This window comes from Nerophis lumbriciformis, linkage group LG11 (assembly GCF_033978685.3).
Source record: "Nerophis lumbriciformis linkage group LG11, RoL_Nlum_v2.1, whole genome shotgun sequence".
NCBI classification, from domain to species: domain Eukaryota; kingdom Metazoa; phylum Chordata; class Actinopteri; order Syngnathiformes; family Syngnathidae; genus Nerophis; species Nerophis lumbriciformis.
This window is the reverse complement of record NC_084558.2, coordinates 7,599,589-7,618,636: the sequence shown is the minus strand read 5'-3', so window position 1 is coordinate 7,618,636 and position 19,048 is coordinate 7,599,589. Positions and strand designations below refer to the sequence as shown.

The following is a 19,048-nucleotide window of genomic DNA, read 5'->3' as shown; positions in this document are numbered from 1 at the left end:
AGATTACATTTTGAGTAATCCTGCTTATTTTAGCCCCTCCTTATAAAAAAAACACAAACACGAGCAGCGCCATCGCATTTCATCTCTTCTGCTGCTGACTGAGACGGCAGTAACACGGAGCTATTTTCTGCCCAGACAGCAAAAGAACTGCCAGGGCTTTAGTATTTTTAGCCCGCTAAGCTCTCTACCCTATTTTCTTGGCTTCCCCGCTCTCTAAACAGGATGGCATTCCATTGTGGATGTTTGTGTAGGTACGCCACAGAGGAGGAGGGGACGCCTTGAGGTGTACACAAGTCATGTGACCCGGGTCGTGCGAGAGAGAGAGAGAGAGAGAGAGTGCATATTCTGATGAAACATGGCAGGATTACATGTAATCACTATGTAGCTCAGGCGTAACCTTGTCTCCAGTCTACATGCCACTGGAAGCGACGGCCACTTGAATAAATGGACGCCACACCCTGAATATTTGCCATCAGATTATTTCTTTTGTTCAAGGTGGTTGCTGTCATAAATTACGCGCGAGAAGAGCGATCGCATTGATCGACAAGTCACGTCAGCAAATGTAGTCGTGCGTGAGCGAGCATGCCATGGGTTTGAATTTTGGATTATTTTGACTGTTTACCTTAGGTTTCACAATTATAATCAGACAAAAACACATGATGGCGGTGTAACAACATCAATGAAATATTAAATTACTTCCTACAAATGGCTCTGATTTAAATTATTTGTTTTTTGCCCTTAAAGTAATTTCCTGAGTTTGTAAACAATAACAAAAAATATTTTGAGAAAAAAAAAAACTGATCTTACCGCTGTAGTGTCAACCTATACCGATACTGTTTTTGGTATTGGTGCCATCAACATTTGTATTGATCCGCCCATCTTTGTTTACATTCCAGAGCTCTAGCTTAGCAGTTAGCATATCCTCTTATTGTGTGTAGTGTAGCATCTTTAGTTATTCATTGTCCTCCAGTGATAATGCTACTTAATTTGCCACCATAGAGATGGAGATTGCTGACTTAGAAGTGGATTTGCACTGTTGAGGGACATTAGCTGCGAGAAAGAGTGCTACGTTGCGTTGGATGCGTTTGTTCGCTTGTCGCTGTCAAATTTGCGGGTAGAGTGTATCATCGACATGTATTATCACAATATAATGATAGTATTAAAAACTACTGTCGGAAAAATGTATATTGTATATCATCTACAGCAGGCGTGTAAAACTCGTTTTTATTGAGGTAAAATTCGCAGTTATTGTTGCCCACAGAGGGCCGCTTGTAACCATGAATAATGTATGAATATAAATGTATATAAACCTAATACATGTACATAACTGCCCATGGATATATTTTTTTACGCACACTGTAAAAAAAATATTTAGATGTTGCTCTAATAACTGACAGCTCAGTAAAAAGAGAAAAAAATAAATACATGGAATGGAAAAACAGTATGACTTTTTCTGTAACAGTAAAATTAATGGAAAAGAGTTGCCAGTTTAAAAAAAAATAGAAATAAACTCTACGGTTGTTGTTTCAATAGTGTATTACTGTATATGAAAAAACGGTACATAAGTAGATTTTACGATAAAAAATGGAGTCGCCAAAATTTTACTGTAAAATCTATTGCCATTTTTGCAGTGTATAATTTGATGGATGACTTGCTTTGAAATCATAACTCAAGCAGGTACTTAAGTATTTATCTTTATTTTAACAAACATTTTTTGGGGGAATATACGATAATATAATATTTTGTTACATTAGATGATAAGAGTTTAAAATATATGCAATTGCATGCAGTACACTTAATTTTTTTTAAGGTCAAAATGGAAAGAGCAGATACATACAAGTACTTTATTGACACATTTTTCCAGGCTTTCACGGACCACATAAAATGATGTGGCTGGCCAGGTCTAGCCCTCTGGCCTTGAGTTTGACACCTGTGGTCTATAGCAGTGGTTCTCAAATGGGGGTACGCGTACCCCTGGGGGTACTTGAACGTATGCCAAGGGGAACGTGAGATTTTTTTTTAAATATTCTAAAAATAGCAACAATTCAAAAATCCTTTATAAATATATTTATTGAATAATGCTTCAACAAAATAAATGTTTAGAATGAAGTTCATGAATCCAGATGGATCTCTATTACAATCCCCAAAGAGGGCACTTTAAGTTGATGATTACTTCTATGTGTATAAATCTTTATTTATAATTGAATCACTTGTTTATTTCTCAACAAGTTTTTAGTTATTTCTATATCTTTTTTTCCAAAAACTTCAAGAAAGACCACTATAAATGAGCAATATTTTGCACTGTTATACAATTTAATAAATCAGAAACTGATGACATAGTGCTGTATTTTACTTCTTTATCTCTTTTTTTCAACCAAAAATGCTTTGCTCTGATTAGGGGGTACTTGAATTAAAAATATGTTCACAGGGGGTACATCACTGAAAAAAGGTTGAGAACCACTGGTCTATAGTATGTTGCGCAACCCTATCATGTGATTTGCATTATTCCGTATTGGAACAATCGCTTAAATTTTCCTAGGATTCCGTCTTTGACAAATCTTTTGAAAGGGATTACCATTATTTCCGGACAATAGAGCACACCAGGATATAAGGCGCACAGACTAAATTTTAGAAGAAAAAAACATTTTTTCCAGACTATAAGGCGCAAATACATACGTTGCGAAGAGAGTTATTTACACAGTAAGATTCTGTAAATGTTTATTTCCATACTTTGTTTCCAAACGGTGCCTGTCCCACGGCACTAAAACGGCTGATCAAACAAAACGGAGTCATTGTCATGGACCCACTAGCTGCAAAAGCTTGCTCTCCAATCAGCTAAACAGACTCAGTAACTCCACGGTGACGTCTTGGTGAATTTACAGAGGAATCGTGAACGTGTCAGCATATTAGCTAATGCTAACAACGCGAGTGTCATTACATTATGATAGCACGTACAAATATGCATGAAAACACTCCTACAGACATCACACATTGGACGGTTAAGTACGTATAAACAGTTTTAGTTACCGTATTTTCCGCACCATTAGCCGCACCTAAAAACCACAAATTTACTCAAAAGCTGACAGTGCGGCTTTTAACCCGGTGCGCTTTATATATGGATAAATATTAAGATTCATTTTCATAAAGTTTCGTTCTCGCAACTTCGGTAAACAGCCGCCATCTTTTTTCCCGGTAGAGCAGGAAGCGCTTCTTCTTCTACGCAAGCAACCGCCAAGGTAAGCACCCGCCCCCATAGAACAGGAAGCGCTTCTTCTTGTACTGTAAGCAACCACCCGCCCCCGGAAGAAGAAGAAGCGCGCGGTGCATGCTGGGATATGTGACGTTTCATTTCCATTTGTGTGTTTATGTAAAGACCCCAAAATGGCTCCTATTAAGTGTGTTGTCTGTCTAATTATAAATAATGCAGACGAGGCGTGTTAACTGAGTTCTCAACGTTTACTCACAGCGTGCTCATAACCACATTCTAACTGCCAGCATACAACGCTTCTCAGGGCTACCGCGCATGCTCATAACTATCGTTGCATGCTGGGTAGTGTAGTTGTTATATTTGCTAGCTCATAACATCACATTAAGAGACACGCTTACGCGCTTAATTCAATACTCGCCGTCATTCCGGGTGGATTGACAAAAGACCTCCAGCCGCTAGATATTGGTGTCAACAGGGCATTCGAAGCTAGACTGCTAACTGCGTGGGAACAATGGATGACAGAAGGCGAACACACATTCACTAAGACAGGGAGGCAGCGCCAGACGACGCCAACATCTGCCAGTGGATCGTAAATGCCTGGGCAGATATTTCGGTCACAACTGTGGTCCGAGCTTTCCGGAAGGCAGGATTCACAGAACTGCTGGATAACAGTGACACTGACTCCGATGACTTCGACGAGACGGAACCGGCCATTTTGGATCTCACATTTGCCCAACTTTTCACTTCGGACACCGAAGACTAAGGATTTACGAATGAAGAATAACTTCAGAAAGTGAGCGCTATGTTTATTTTGTGTGTTGTGACATTAACGTTCGAGCAACATTATGTTGCTATTGCTCTGCACTATTTTGAATTTTACTATGTTTGTGATTGCACATTTGCGTACATTTTGGGAGTGAACAGAGTTGTTAGAACGCTGGTTTTTAATATATTATTAAAGTTTGACTGACCTATCTGACTGTTTTTTTGACATTCCCTTTAGCGCAGCGTAGGCGCGGCTTATAGTCCGGGGCGGCTTATTGGTGGACAAAGTTATGAAATATGCCATTCATTGAAGGTGCGGCTAATAATCCGGTGCGCCTTATAGTGCGGAAAATACGGATTGTAAATCTTACAAACGTGGCTTGGAGTGATAAATGAAGAATACATCAGAGTAGAAACGCTATGGACGGCAATAAAACACCCTCTCAGTGTTTTGCTTGTTTTAAAAAAAAAAAAAATAATAATTTTGTTTTAAGGCCACCAGCGAAGAGAAATCCATAAATTAGCCGTTCCATCTTATAAGTCGCAGGATTCAAAGTGTAGGAAAAACTAGTAGCTTATAGTCTGGAATTTACGGTACTAATGATAACTGAGGTACCACTGCACATCACTAAGGAATGTGTCGGTTATTGTGAAATTGTGAGGAGCCATGACACAGCATGGGACTGCCCAGTTTCACCTGGCCACTGTGTAGGTAGGACGGCAACAGACAAAGTGAGAGAGAGAAAGGAGACACTTTGGGAATGAAAATGCCTCGCAGATGAATTCTCCAATGATGAATGTCCCGGGTTCAATACCGAAATGAATTTATGTGTTCCATTATGCGGGGGTGGGCTATGAAACATGGAGAGAGAGCCCTCCCCTCGTTGTGGCGCTGAGCTAGCCATGCACGGCGCGTTTGCGAACAAGCCATCTGTAGAGATAAGTAAAGAAGTGATTACAACAGGGCCAGCTCCATTTCTGACAGTTGACGCTTGGCTGAACCCACGCAGCGAATTGATTTAAATGAAGAAGCTATGAATATTTTAAAGGCCGCAACCCCCTCTCTTGAAGCTCAGCCGCCCACTCACTCCTGTGTGTGTGCGTGTGTGTGCGTACAACAGGATGGACAGAAAGGGAAAGGTCATTATTGAAAGTGAGATTACGGCGCTATTGTCACAACTTCCCTCTTTCTTTAGGGCCTGAAGGATCCTTGCTGTGTGCCGTGTTCATCAAAGTGGGCTTTGCAGTGTACACAAAGCCTTGTTTGGGGATTTGGCGTGCAAGTAAAGCGGTGGAGAAGCAACTGATGCCTCCTAAACCACTCTACAAACAGGAGGTGGCTGCACACACCAGCCAAACATGATGCATTTTTATCAGTGGACATGTGACAGAAGACACTGGTTCTTGGGAGAATATGGCCGTCACACCTTTTGTATCAAACAAACAAACAAAAAGTCCAGCTGGTGAAAAGGTGTTGCTGTTTTTGGGAAGTGATGGCAGCTTGGGCGATGTTACCCCGCGGCGGCATTGAACCCCCTTTTGACCTTTCACTATGACAAACATACCTCCATGACAAAAGTGCGTTATTGATGTGCACCTGATGGTGAAGGCAGGCGTCTTTCTGTGGACACAAGCCGATCTCGCTCCCTCTTTCTGTCAGGCGGCCGCGTTCCAAGCATTTAGGGCTCGTAAATCAGTGTCGCCAAGGGCTAAAAAACGTGGCGCCATTTAGGAGTCCTTTCTTTATCCTGTCACTCTCTCTGTATCATTTGCGTGGATGTAAAAGGAAATCTGGTAAGGCTTAGTTTACACTTGGCAGTGATAAAGAGGGCAAATGGTGAAGTTTAGGAATATTAATGTCAAGGATTTGATCGCTTTCCATAAACAGAGTCACAGATTGCAATTTTTGCGATGTTCAAAGCAGCTTTGCCAAGGAACCCTAAGTGGATTATTGCAGAAAGCAAGTGTAGTACAAACTACATACATGGGCGTGCCTTTTTTCCCCCTGCACCTTTTTAAAAGGCAGTTTTTTTCCGCCATGCACTTAAATAATCAAATTAATCATTTAACGGTATTAAATGGAGACAAGTCAAATACTTGTGCCAGGCGGATAACCACTGCTCGGACTGAAACTTGTCCCTTTAGACCGCCCAGAAGCTCACTTATTGGCTTTCTTGCGCTCTCTTTTTGCCAACGTGACACTGATTGACAGCATGCATCAGCTGACCAATCAGTGGTCAGACAAATTTGTCACAAAGATGTTTATAATGGCAGTTTGTATCACATCAGATTCTGGTTTGAAGCGGTTGGAGTGCATGGTCCTTAATTGTAGAGCAGAAAAAACGTGATTTCTATCCTCGCCTACGTAATTTCCTTCATTGTTAATTTTGAAAATGTATTATTAGTTTATCATATATTCTTAATCTAAAACATACGTCCAAAGGAATTTAGTAAAATTGTTTCACACACATATAAAAGGAAGACTAAAAGAAAAACACATGCATCAAGTCCTTCAAGTCACACCCCCTGTACTCAAGCCTATTGTTTCCCTCCACTTGATATCCAAATTGCATACCTAAGTACATATGATATGACTTGTCTAGCAAAATTCAAATCAGCGCTTAAGGATTTTGTGCTATTTACTAAATACTGCAACAGTACATGTTTTTGTAATCAGATTGTTTGGTACAATACGAGTTCCTACATGGTATACATTAAGTGACGGACAGGAAGTGTAACTGCCTCGCAAATGCATTGCCTAGCCTTCGGACTAATGCTAGTGCCAAGGAGAAGCTAGAGCTTGAAAACTCTCTTTTTTCCATGAATTACAATTATTGGATTCTAGCAGTTTGTGTCATTATAAAAAATCATTAACGTTTAGCATTTTGTTCACTTATACCAGGGGTGTCCAAACTTTTTCAATCAAGGGCCGAATGCAGCTGAGATAGGCTCCAGCGACCCCCCCCCCCGTGACCCCAAAAGGGACAAGCGGTAGAAAATGGATGGATGGATGGGTCGCATACCGAAAAATATAAGAATGCAGTGGGCCACTTTGATGCATGTTGTATATTAAATATGCTAAAACTAATTCATGAATGTACAACAGTATATGCTATGCCACAGGTGTCAAACTCAAGGCCTGGTATGCGTTCTTCCATTCTGACCGAAATAATGTATTTCCATCCATCCGTTTTCTACCGCTTGTCCCTTTCAGGGTCGCGGGGAGTGCTGGAGCTTATCTCAGCTGCATTCGGGCGGAAGGCGGGGTACACAATGGACAAGTCGCCACCTCATGGCAGGGCCAACACAGATAGACAGACAACATTTACACTCACATTCACACACTCGAAACCATTTAGTGTTTCCAATACTGCATGAAATTGCACATTGTTTAAACTTTGAAATTATCTGATCAGAACAACTATTAAATTGTATACTGTATTAAAAAGACAACGTCCCAAAGCAAGTTATCCATCAATTTGTCGTTAAAAAAATAAATAAATGCAATAATCAAATGCATAAGCAATTGTGTAACAATATTACGAGGTGATTATACATTTATATTTACAAGTATTCGCTGTTGCAAGCGGCTCGCCGAATGTAAAGAGTCAAAAATGCGGGATAAAAATGGACATTTTGGACACCTTTGACTTACACTGTACCTAGAATGTATTGCATCATGTTTATGAGGTATTCTTACACCCCTAATAAACATTTATTGTGGTGGTACTTGCTGAATATTGTTGAAATAATGGGCAGGGTGGGACGTTCACAGTTTGTTTGCAAGGTCAACACTCATCTCTTGGCCAAGCGCAAACACAACAACCACAGTCTTCTCTGTTTCTGCCTTCCAACTACAACAACAGAACACTTACGTCCGACTAACCTCCATGCATAAATAACTATAACGAGCATTTTTGTATTGATGCAGGCCAAAAGACTTCAGCCCTTAAATAGCACGAGTCAGATTAAAGTACCATTCATCCCTCCAGGCTACGCCAGCCCACTTGGCACCCCTAACTTCAGGAGACAAGCTGGCTAAATAAAAAAATAAAAAACATGCCCTCTGCCTCATCTACTCTCTATGAAAATCCCTGGTGAGCGCTGGCTTTTCATAGAGTGGACAGCACACAGAACAAGAAGCAGCCTATAAGCTGCTGAGCATTTCCAGCCCCGCTTTTCGCCCCTTCTTCATAAACCCCCCGTTTTGGCGTGTGACAGTCATGTGAACAAGGCCATGCACATTCTTTCATGCATGAGTCCGTAATTGCTGGAAGGGTTCTGAAGGGCATTTTTTAATATGAAAGACCGGATCCCTTTTTTCCTTACAAATATTCAGCATTGTTCCTCTGCATAGCACTAAAATACCACTGACCTACTGACACTGCATCTTTTTATAACTCAAAAAACTATTAGATGAATGTGTGCGGGGCTTTTCCCAACAGTTGGTCATTGCGTTACACTTGAAATATACAGTATATACTTTGTTGACATTAGGGCTGCAACGACTAACTGATCAGAAAAAAAAGCTTCGATTTATATTCTGTTGCTTCGATTAATCGTTTAATGAATGCGTACCTAAAAAAATTTAAACAATCCAGGCCACATGGGGCTCCTGGAACTTTAGTAATTCATAAATTTGGCTAAAAGTCAAAAGTATTTTATAGTGTGTCCTTTAAAAGGGTCAAGACAGCCTCACACAGACCTCATATATATTGTTTTGCAAAGGTGTCAAACTCAAGGCCTAGAGGCCAGATCTGGCTCGCCACGCCATTTTATGTGCCCGTAAAGCCTGGAAATAGGGGGTCAACAAAGCACGTCATCTAAAATGATGTTGTTCTATTAATTTTGACCAAGAGAGTGCATGCATGCATGCGAATGCATATCTTTTAAACTTTATAATTACCCGACAAAGAGGAAATGATTATACCATAAACTTTTTAGATATCTGCTGGTCACCTTGACTTATCCTTTCAAAACAAGATGTCCACTATTTGTACTTAAATATAATAATTAGTGCTGTCAAATGATACATTTTTAAAAAACAGATGAATCACTTTTGTGAATTTTGATGAATTAAGATTAACCACAGTAAAATGCCATTGAAAAAAGACCAGGATATTTTGACACACAGCACTGTTGTCAGAATGTCATACAGGAACATTTTTGTTCATGTTAAATATTTTACTTCAAAGCACCTCATGTATTTGCAGTTTTATTGAAAGTACTGTCTGAGTTTAGTTTGAAGCAAAATGTGTGAGTGAGCACACTAATCACCAAAATGATTCCCGGGCGCAGCCACCGCTGCTGCCCACTGCTCCCCTCACCTCCCAGGGGGTGATCAAGGGTGATGGGTCAAATGCAGAGAATAATTTCGCCACACCTAGTGTGTGTGTGACAATCATTGGTACTTTAACTTTAACTTTAATCGGAGTTCTGTCTCAGAGGTGCTTTGACCTGATTGGTAACCATTCCCGGTTAAGGTAAAAGAGCATTTATGTTCAAAAATAAATTTGGGACTTAATCTGTATATTCACAATTAATGAGTAATTGCATGAGTTAGCGGGTTAAATTTGACAGCCCTACTGATAACCACCTGCATAGGCTATGGTGTATATCTATATATATTTATTGTTACAAGCGGACATCTGATGTGGTGTGGATGAAAACAAGTTTGACACCCCTGTTGTATAGGGATAATAACAATCAAAAACTATATGCAGACAAATATAAAAATGTGTCATCACATTACTTTTATGGTGCTGTTGAATGATTATTTCGTTTAAATCAAAGTAATCCCAATTTTGAAATAGGATTAATCACAGGTTATTATTAGCTGCATAATACATCATTTAGATTAATTAAAAAAATAAACAAACGCAATATTAATGTCATACAGGAACATTTTCTAAATGTCTAACTTGTGCATCATTTATTTGCTCAAAACTTGGTAACAGATTTATCTGAAGTATAGTAAGGGTGTGTTTTGAAGTGAAATGTGCCAGCAGTCGCAGTCTCCTTACTCATCTTTGTATGACGTATGCATTGACCTGATCACTGACTGGATGACAACCCAGGTAAGTAGCCGCAGTTGAGGTTAAGTAAATTGCGTGATTAAACTGCATGTATACATGATTAATGTGATATCTTGTTTTAACTCATTATTTTTGACAGCCCTACTTTATTTGCATAAGGTCAGTGATTCTAAAACAGTGGTACGGTCCAGTTAGTGGTACGCCAAATAATCACCCGATTAAAGTATTGTTTTATTCTCCTATATTTGAACAGTGTTACTGTTCAAACTGTGTGCAATATTACAGTGACCAAACATGAAATACTTAAAAAAAACTATGCCTTGTTTTTAATGAATACGTAGGCCCACTACACTACTGTATTTTAATATTGGTAATTATGGTGCTACTTGGAGAGCCAAATGTTTTCAGAGGTGGTACTTGGTGAAAAAAGTTTGAGAACCACCGCATTGGGTGATAAGGAAACAGAAAAAGGAAGGCCCCCCAAAAATAGACAAACAACACAACACTACCAAGAGACTAGTGGTATTTTAAGCTTGCAGTCTTGGGGGATTGTCTGCTTCTGTTTGAAGCTACTTTGAATTCCTGCCTAAGACGTGAAGCATGCAGTTTTGTGTTTTTCTGCCAGAATGATCTAATAAGTCGGTGACAATACCTCTCCATTTTTTATGACGTGGGACCAGTGAAGGTTCTAATGCCAGCATCGACCTATCCACTCACACACACATACACACATTCTTGTATTTGTTACCTTTTTGAGACCTGAGGAAGAATGCCTGCCTCTTTAGGACCAACCTTTCTAGATATATAAAGATTTGTATTTACAGCATTGATGATATATACATATTTTGTTTGTAATTTGTTTTTAATCTTCATTATTTACTTCAAGTTATTACAGTATATCTCTATATACCTATTTATTTTTATTTGTTTGATTAATTTTGGCCAAAAGGGGCGCATTTCAATGTTGTACACACACTTGTTACATATGTACACAGACCCGCAGACGTGAGCACATCACCCCTATTTTAGCGTCCCTTCACTGGCTCCCTGTGCGTTACCGAATACATTTTAAACTCCTTTTATTTGTTTTTAAATGTCTAAACAACCTCGCGCCAACCTATCTCTCCGACCTCCTTCAGCCTTACTGCCCCACCCGATCCTTAAGATCAGCCGATCAGCTGCTGTTGACGGTCCCTGACACAAGGCTGAAGCTTAGAGGTGACAGAGCTTTCGCCGTTGCTGCTCCCAAGCTCTGGAACGACCTACCCCTGAGTGTTAGACAAGCCTCCTCTCTTCCTGTTTTTAAATCTCTCTTAAAAACATACTTTTATTCCATGGCTTTTAACACTGAGTGATATCCATCCTGCAATGGCGCCCCATAATACACCTGCTGTGATCCTGTTTTTATGTTTTTATTAATTCTATTTTAATTATTTATTTTTTATCATGTTCTGTTTGTGTTGTGTTGTGTTTGCTCGGTACTCGTTTTATCTTTTAACCTGCTCATTGTACAGCACTTTGGCTACCCCTGTGGTAAATTTTAAATGTGCTCTATAAATAAAGTTGATTTGATTTGATTTGATATGTTGACCATAAGGGGAGCACTTTTAAAAGCAACACCCACTCAATTTGAAAAATCCCTCCTTTTTGGGACAACCCTCATTTTGATAGATTTCACCACCAGGGGTGCATATGAGAACTCTATTTTTTTGTTATGTGCTTAAGGCCGATGACAAAGGAGTCACAAACCACAGATGGCCCCTGTGCCGCACTTTGGGCAACCCAGCTGTAGAAGCTAACTGTTAATGGCCACTATAGTTTTAGTACCGTAGTGTATTTGTTCATCCTATGGTCACATATGGGACGCGGGTTGTCTTACGTCAGCACCGGAAGTCGTAAAATCAGCTGTTCATCTGGCGGGTTTTTTCGGGGTTGAATAGGGAAGTCCTTCTTAAGCTGCCATCTTGTTTTATCATATATTGCTGCCTTTGGTTCTGTAACAACTTCTTCCCTCAGGCCATCAGACTCTTGAACACATCAAAAGAATTCCCTCAATTCCCCCATAAAAAACGGATTAACTTGCTGGAATATAAAGACAATATAACATACATCCATAAACGTGGCTGCATGTGAAAAAGAGCAATATATTTATCTGTACTGTAGGGGTGTAACGGTACACAAAAATTTCGGTTCGGTACGTACCTCGGTTTAGAGGTCACGGTTCGGTTCATTTTCAGTACAGTAAGAAAACAACACAATCTAAATTTTTGGGTTATTTGTTTACCAAGTTTGCAAAATCTTCCACCAAAAATATTTTTCTTAGTGGAATATTTGATGTGAAGAAATCGGAACCTTGGATAGGTCAACAATTCATAATAACATTGATTTTGATTCAATATTATGTTTTGAGCAATGACAGTTTGAAAGAAAAAAAACCAGCTTTGTTTTATTAGTCAACATTGCAACTTTTTCTAAAATTACATTTATCCTTTAAGCTTTTTTATTTCACTTTTGTTATGTTTTTGTTTATTTTAATAGTATTTTTAGGATGTGCCTTTAAAACATTAGCTGTGGGCCGCAAATGGCCTCCGGGGCACACTTTTGACACCCCTGCTATAGATAATAAAAAATGTAATCTGATAAATCTATCGATAAAAAGCAGAGCCTGACGACGCAAGCGCGTTTATCATAACTCTCGCTCTCTCTGTCTCTGCCCCTCCCTCACGAATGCTGCTGCGCGCACAATTTGCTTTGTTTTTAACCCCTTCTTAACTGTGAACGTACATTGAAAATACACGCAACCCTAACTCAAAATGCCGGACATTTAAGGCATTTAAGAAACTCCGCCCGGACAGCGACGCAAAAGAGGACATGTGGTCAGTCTATCTTAGCCTGGTCGTTGCTAGCATGCTGTGTGTTGTGCCTGGGTGTGCATTGTTTACAAAACGTGCGGTACGCTACTTAATATGTCCATGTGGAAACTCGTTCGGTACACCTCCGAACCGAACCGAAACCCCTGTACCAAAACGGTTCAATACAAATACACGTACCGTTACACCCCTACTGCACAGTAATCTATTTATTTATATCGGCACCTTATTGCTCTTTTATCCTGCACCACAACAAGCTAATGCAACAAAATTCCGTTCTTATCTGTACTGTCAATTTCAAATTTTAATGACAATAAAGGGAAGTCTAAGTCTTTGCACCTGTCAATCTTTACTTTTGTATGCACATTATATCAACAAAAAATCCTGACTTTGGAGCAATGTTCACAGACTCTAGTATTTGGCTCTCTATTAGATGCGATGGGTTTTCCGTATTGGGACCGTGATTTATGTCCTAACTTGTTCACCGGTCCTCATATGGAAGGTACTATTCCTTGTTGATGTCTCAAGAAGGGTAGAAATACAAGAACACGCACACAAGAGCTCTGTGGTGCAGCTAAACAATGTTGAGTGGAGTGTGGGATCAGAGGTCTCTTCCTGGGCCAAAAACCCCCACACGCTCAAGCTCACATGGTTCGAATCAATGCTGCCACTAACGCTGTCTAGTGGGCCAATTCAATAATTACTATGCATTTTGTGCTCGGAGGCCAAAGAGAATTGTGTAAATATGGGGTGAAAATTGTGGCAAATACAGTTGTCAAGAAGCAGTTTATTGCTTCTGCTACCCCCTTTTTTGGGGTAAATCCCTTTGTCATGTGCTTTTAAAGTCTTGAGTCAAGGAGGAAATTGGCCCTTAAGTCTTTTTTTTAACACTCCTTCAGTTGTGAAAGACAACAGAAAGACCCGCAAGAAAGACTTTGTTGTTGCAATAAAACTATATTAGGTGTCATTTCACTTTTAGAAACACAATGCAATAAAACTAAACTTGCAGATATTAAACTTTAAAAAAAAAAATGATGAGGGAGTGGGGCTTTTGCAGAGATCAGGTTAGCTTGCCCTGTTTGCAGGTTTTTATTTTCATAGCTGACGGGGGGGGGAAAAAAACACCCAACGTGGGCGAAGACTGTGAAAGTGGGTCAAGTGTTTAGATTGGTGCCGAGAAGGGAATTCATGCAAAGGTGTTGATTGTGAGTATTATAGGAGATGACCTACAGTGATTGGAGCCGTTCCAGTGCTGGTTTCTGACCGACGAGCTGTACGGGTGAGGACCCCCGGGAACCAGTCCTTTCTCCGGGAGCAGACACCCTCTGCTCTGGTTGTAGTAATCCATCATCAAAAAGGGATTCGGGCTGGGGTTCAGTCCCACTACGTCCACACTTTCATACATCATACGAGGCGAGGAGGGGGTGGTCGTCGTTATCCCACTCGCAAAAAAGAACCCCCGTGGTGTGGATGTTAGTTTAAAAAGGCGAGATGCAAAGTGCTAGATCCATGTGTCAATGTGACGCTGCTCCGATGTCTATCAAGCCCCAAACTTCCAAGCGGAGGACGCGAAATGCAGCGAGTGAAATCCGGGGGGGGGAAAAAAAAAAAAAAAAAAAAAACACGAGCGAGGGAATCCTCGCCCAGCCCCCCTTCCCCCCGCGCCGTGACCGAGTGTGGGCGACGACGAATGCGCAAAAAAAACAACCCCGGCGTCCGTCCTCCTGGTTCCAAGCCGCCTTGTTTTTTTGCTGTCCACGGACTCCAAGCTTGACTGAAGCCCACGACGGCTCTCATGTTCTGCGGCCGTGTGACAAGACACAGCAGCTGAGGGGCTTTAAGCTCCGCCCCCTTTCCCCTCCTTTCATGCCTGGCACCGCCTACCTTTAACCCATTGAGGGACGTCATCCCCGCACATGAAAGAGGCCTCCTTTAGGTATGCATTAAGTTCTAAAAAGACCTGCTATGATACTTGAAACATTCTTCTCCCCTTCTCCTTCCAACTTCTTTGACCCTGTCCCCTGTGGTCCCACCATCAGTCCCCAACCCTCAGATTCCTGCTCCCCCAGTCTCTGTCCCTCATTTGCCTAATGCTATGCAGCTGAACTTTTCCTGAACCCGAAGAAGTAGGCAGCCTCACCTCCTGGTGACCCACTGGATGACTTGGATTCGCCTCTCTGGCTCGCTCCCATCTCACATTATTCAAGGTTTGCCACCTTGAACACTCAATGTAACACCATGACACTTTTTTTCGTACTTTTTTTTCTCGCACATTTAGCATCCAAAGTCAATGTGACCTTTTTTTTTTTCTCACAGTAATTACAGTCTGATCCAGCTGTTGTGCTGTGTGTCACATCCCCACGTCCACATGTTGCTCCACTTCCACAGCATTCCAGTCTGCATTGTCGCAACTTGTTACGAGAGACAGGTGCCAAAGTGATCATACACGTCGACTACCTTTTTTTTTCATACGTCAGAGTGAGCACAGACGCAATTTGTACGATTTGTGTCAGGTTGGCACAAACGTGACCCCAGGATACAGAGATGTCAGGTAAAAATATGAGCAAGTACAGCGAGAAGAACTTATCCTCTTAAAGGGCACCTATTGTGCAAAACCAACTTTATTACTGTATTCGGGATTTGTGTAAGTCCCGAAAGTTTGAAATCAAACCATAGATCAGACCTTGACAAATTACGGCCCGCAAAAAGATTGTCACTCTGACCCAACAGACATTTTCAAATAATTATTTTAGATCACTAACATTGAAACTTTAGCCGCAAAATGTGCGTTAACGCCAACACTGTGTATTTCTTTATATATATATATATATATATACATATATATATATATATATATATATATATATATATATATATATATATATATATATATACATATATATATATATATATATATGTATATATATATATATATATATATATATATGTATATATATATATATATATATATATATATATATATATATATATATATGTATATACATATATATATATATATGTATATACATATATATATGTATATATATATATATGTATGTATATATATATATATATATATATATATATATATATATGTATATATATATATATATATATATATATATATACGTATATATACATATATATATACATATATACATATATATATATATATATATATATATATATATATATATATATATATATATATATATATATATATATATATATATATAAAACCATCCAACAATTTTCTGTCTATTTTTTGGGGTATATATATATATATACATATATATACATACAGTATATATATATATATATATATATATATATATATATATATATATATATATACATACATACAGTATATATATATATATATATATATATATATACATATATATATATATATAGTATATATATATATATATGCATATCTATATACATATGCATATATATGCATATGTATATATATGCATATGTATATATACAGGTAAAAGCCAGTAAATTAGAATATTTTGAAAAACTTGATTTATTTCAGTAATTGCATTCAAAAGGTGTAACTTGTACATTATATTTATTCATTGCACACAGACTGATGCATTCATTTAATTTTGATGATTTGAAGTGGCAACAAATGAAAATCCAAAATTCCGTGTGTCACAAAATTAGAATATTACTTAAGGCTAATACAAAAAAGGGATTTTTAGAAATGTTGGCCAACTGAAAAGTATGAAAATGAAAAATATGAGCATGTACAATACTCAATACTTGGTTGGAGCTCCTTTTGCCTCAATTACTGCGTTAATGCGGCGTGGCATGGAGTCGATGAGTTTCTGGCACTGCTCAGGTGTTATGAGAGCCCAGGTTGCTCTGATAGTGGCCTTCAACTCTTCTGCGTTTTTGGGTCTGGCATTCTGCATCTTCCTTTTCACAATACCCCACAGATTTTCTATGGGGCTAAGGTCAGGGGAGTTGGCGGGCCAATTTAGAACAGAAATACCATGGTCCGTAAACCAGGCACGGGTAGATTTTGCGCTGTGTGCAGGCGCCAAGTCCTGTTGGAACTTGAAATCTCCATCTCCATAGAGCAGGTCAGCAGCAGGAAGCATGAAGTGCTCTAAAACTTGCTGGTAGACGGCTGCGTTGACCCTGGATCTCAGGAAACAGAGTGGACCGACACCAGCAGATGACATGGCACCCCAAACCATCACTGATGGTGGAAACTTTACACTAGACTTCAGGCAACGTGGATCCTGTGCCTCTCCTGTCTTCCTCCAGACTCTGGGACCTCAATTTCCAAAGGAAATGCAAAATTTGCATGGTTGGGTGATGGTTTGGGGTGCCGGGATTGAAAAATTTAAATATTTTTAAAAATTTAAAAAACATATAAAATATACAAGTTGCGGAGTCCTCAGGTGTTTCATTAGACTCTGTAATCGCGTTTTCTTTTGACAATGCTGAATTTTTCTAAATAAACAACCCATCCATCCATCCATTTTTCTACCGCTTGTCCCTTTTGAGGTCACGGGGGGTGCTGGAGCCTATCCAAGCTGCAATCGGGCGTAAGGCGGGGTACACCCAGGACAAGTCGCCACCTCATCGCAGGGCCAACACAGATAGACAGGCAACATTCACACTCACAGTAGTGTTTCAAAACTACACTATATTGCCAAAAGTATTTGGCCACCTGCCTTGACTCACATATGAACTTAAAGTGCCATCCCATTCCTAACCCGTAGGGTTCAATATGATGTCAATCCACCTTTTGCAGCTATTACAGCTTCAACTCTTCTGGGAAGGCTGTCCAAAAAGTTGCGGAGTGTGTTTATAGGAATTTTCCACCATTCTTCCAAAAGCGCATTGGTGAGGTCACATACTGATGTTGGTCGAGAAGGCCTGGCTCTCAGTCTCTGTTCTAATTCATCCCAAAGGTGTTCTATCGTGTTCAGGTCAGGACTCTGTGCAGGCCAGTCAAGTTCATCCACACCAGACTCTGTCATCCAAGTCTTTATGGACCTTGCTTTGTGCACTGGTGCACAGTCATGTTGGAAGAGGAAGGGGCCCGCTCCAATCTGTTCCCACAAGGTTGGGAGAATGGAATTGTCCAAAATGTTTTGGCATCCTGGAGCATTCAAAGTTCCTTTCACTGGAACTAAGGGGCCAAGCCCAACTCCTGAAAAAAAACCCCACACCATAATTACTCCCCAACCAAATTTTACACTCGGCACAATGCAGTTCATAATGTAGCGTTCTCCTGGCAACCTCCAAACCCAGACTCGTCCATCAGATTGCCAGATGGAAAAGCGTGATTCATCACTCCAGAGTCCAGTGGCGACGTGCTTTACACCGCTGCATCCCACGCTTTGCATTGGACTTGGTGATATATGGCTTAGATACAGCTGCTCGGGCATGGAAACCCATTCCATGAAGCTCTCTGCGTACTGTACGTGGGCTAATTGGAAGGTCACATAAAGTTTGGAGCTCTGTAGCAACTGACTGTGCAGAAAGTCTTTGCACTATGCGCTTCAGCATCCGCTGACCCCTCGCTGTCAGTTTACGTGGCCTACCACTTAGTGGTTGAGTTGCTGTTGTTCCCAAACTCTTCTATTTTCTCATAATAAAGCCGACAGTTGACTTTGGAATATTTAGGAGCGAGGAAATTTCACGACTTTGTTGCACAGGTGGCATCCTATGACAGTTCCACGCTAGAAATCACTGAGCTCCTGAGAGCGACCCATTCTTTCACAAATGTTTGTAGAAACAGTTTCCATGCCTAAGTGCTTGATTGTATACACCTGTGGCCGGACCAAGTGATTAGGACACCCGATTCTCATCGTTTGGATGAATGGCCAAATACTTTTGGCAATATAGTGTAGATGTTTTTCTTCTCTTCACACCCTTTGTTGAAAGTGGTCTTTTTTGAAGGGGGAAAAATGTGGTCAAAAGTCAAAAAGAACAAGCAAAACACATAGAGACTCTGGCATTTTAGTTGTGGCGTTGGACTTTGGGGGTCCTACGGCAATAACAACGCACGCCACCGTCTCCAAAGAGGCCATTTTTCCAACCAGCAGTCCAGCGTGTGTTGAAAGATAATAACCTGTGTCACGTGACCTCTATAACAGCTGCTGACTACAATTGGCCACTCATGCACAGGTACTCAGTTCAGA

The 19,048-nt window shown here is 40.1% G+C and overlaps 1 protein-coding gene across 3 annotated transcripts in view; it reads right to left on the bottom strand.

The window, feature by feature from the left end:
- Positions 1-19,048, bottom strand: part of raraa (retinoic acid receptor, alpha a) — a 508,790-nt gene that overhangs the window by 119,289 nt on the left and 370,453 nt on the right. Inside the window, exon 1 of one of the 3 annotated variants that reach the window (XM_061967529.1) lies at positions 14,109-14,780. The exons of the other annotated variants lie outside the window; for them this stretch is intronic. Within the exon in view, the coding sequence (XP_061823513.1) occupies positions 14,109-14,286 (178 nt within the window). The 5' untranslated portion in view covers positions 14,287-14,780. Of the gene's footprint in view, positions 1-14,108; positions 14,781-19,048 lie in introns of those variants that run through there. 3 annotated transcript variants of the gene reach the window in all.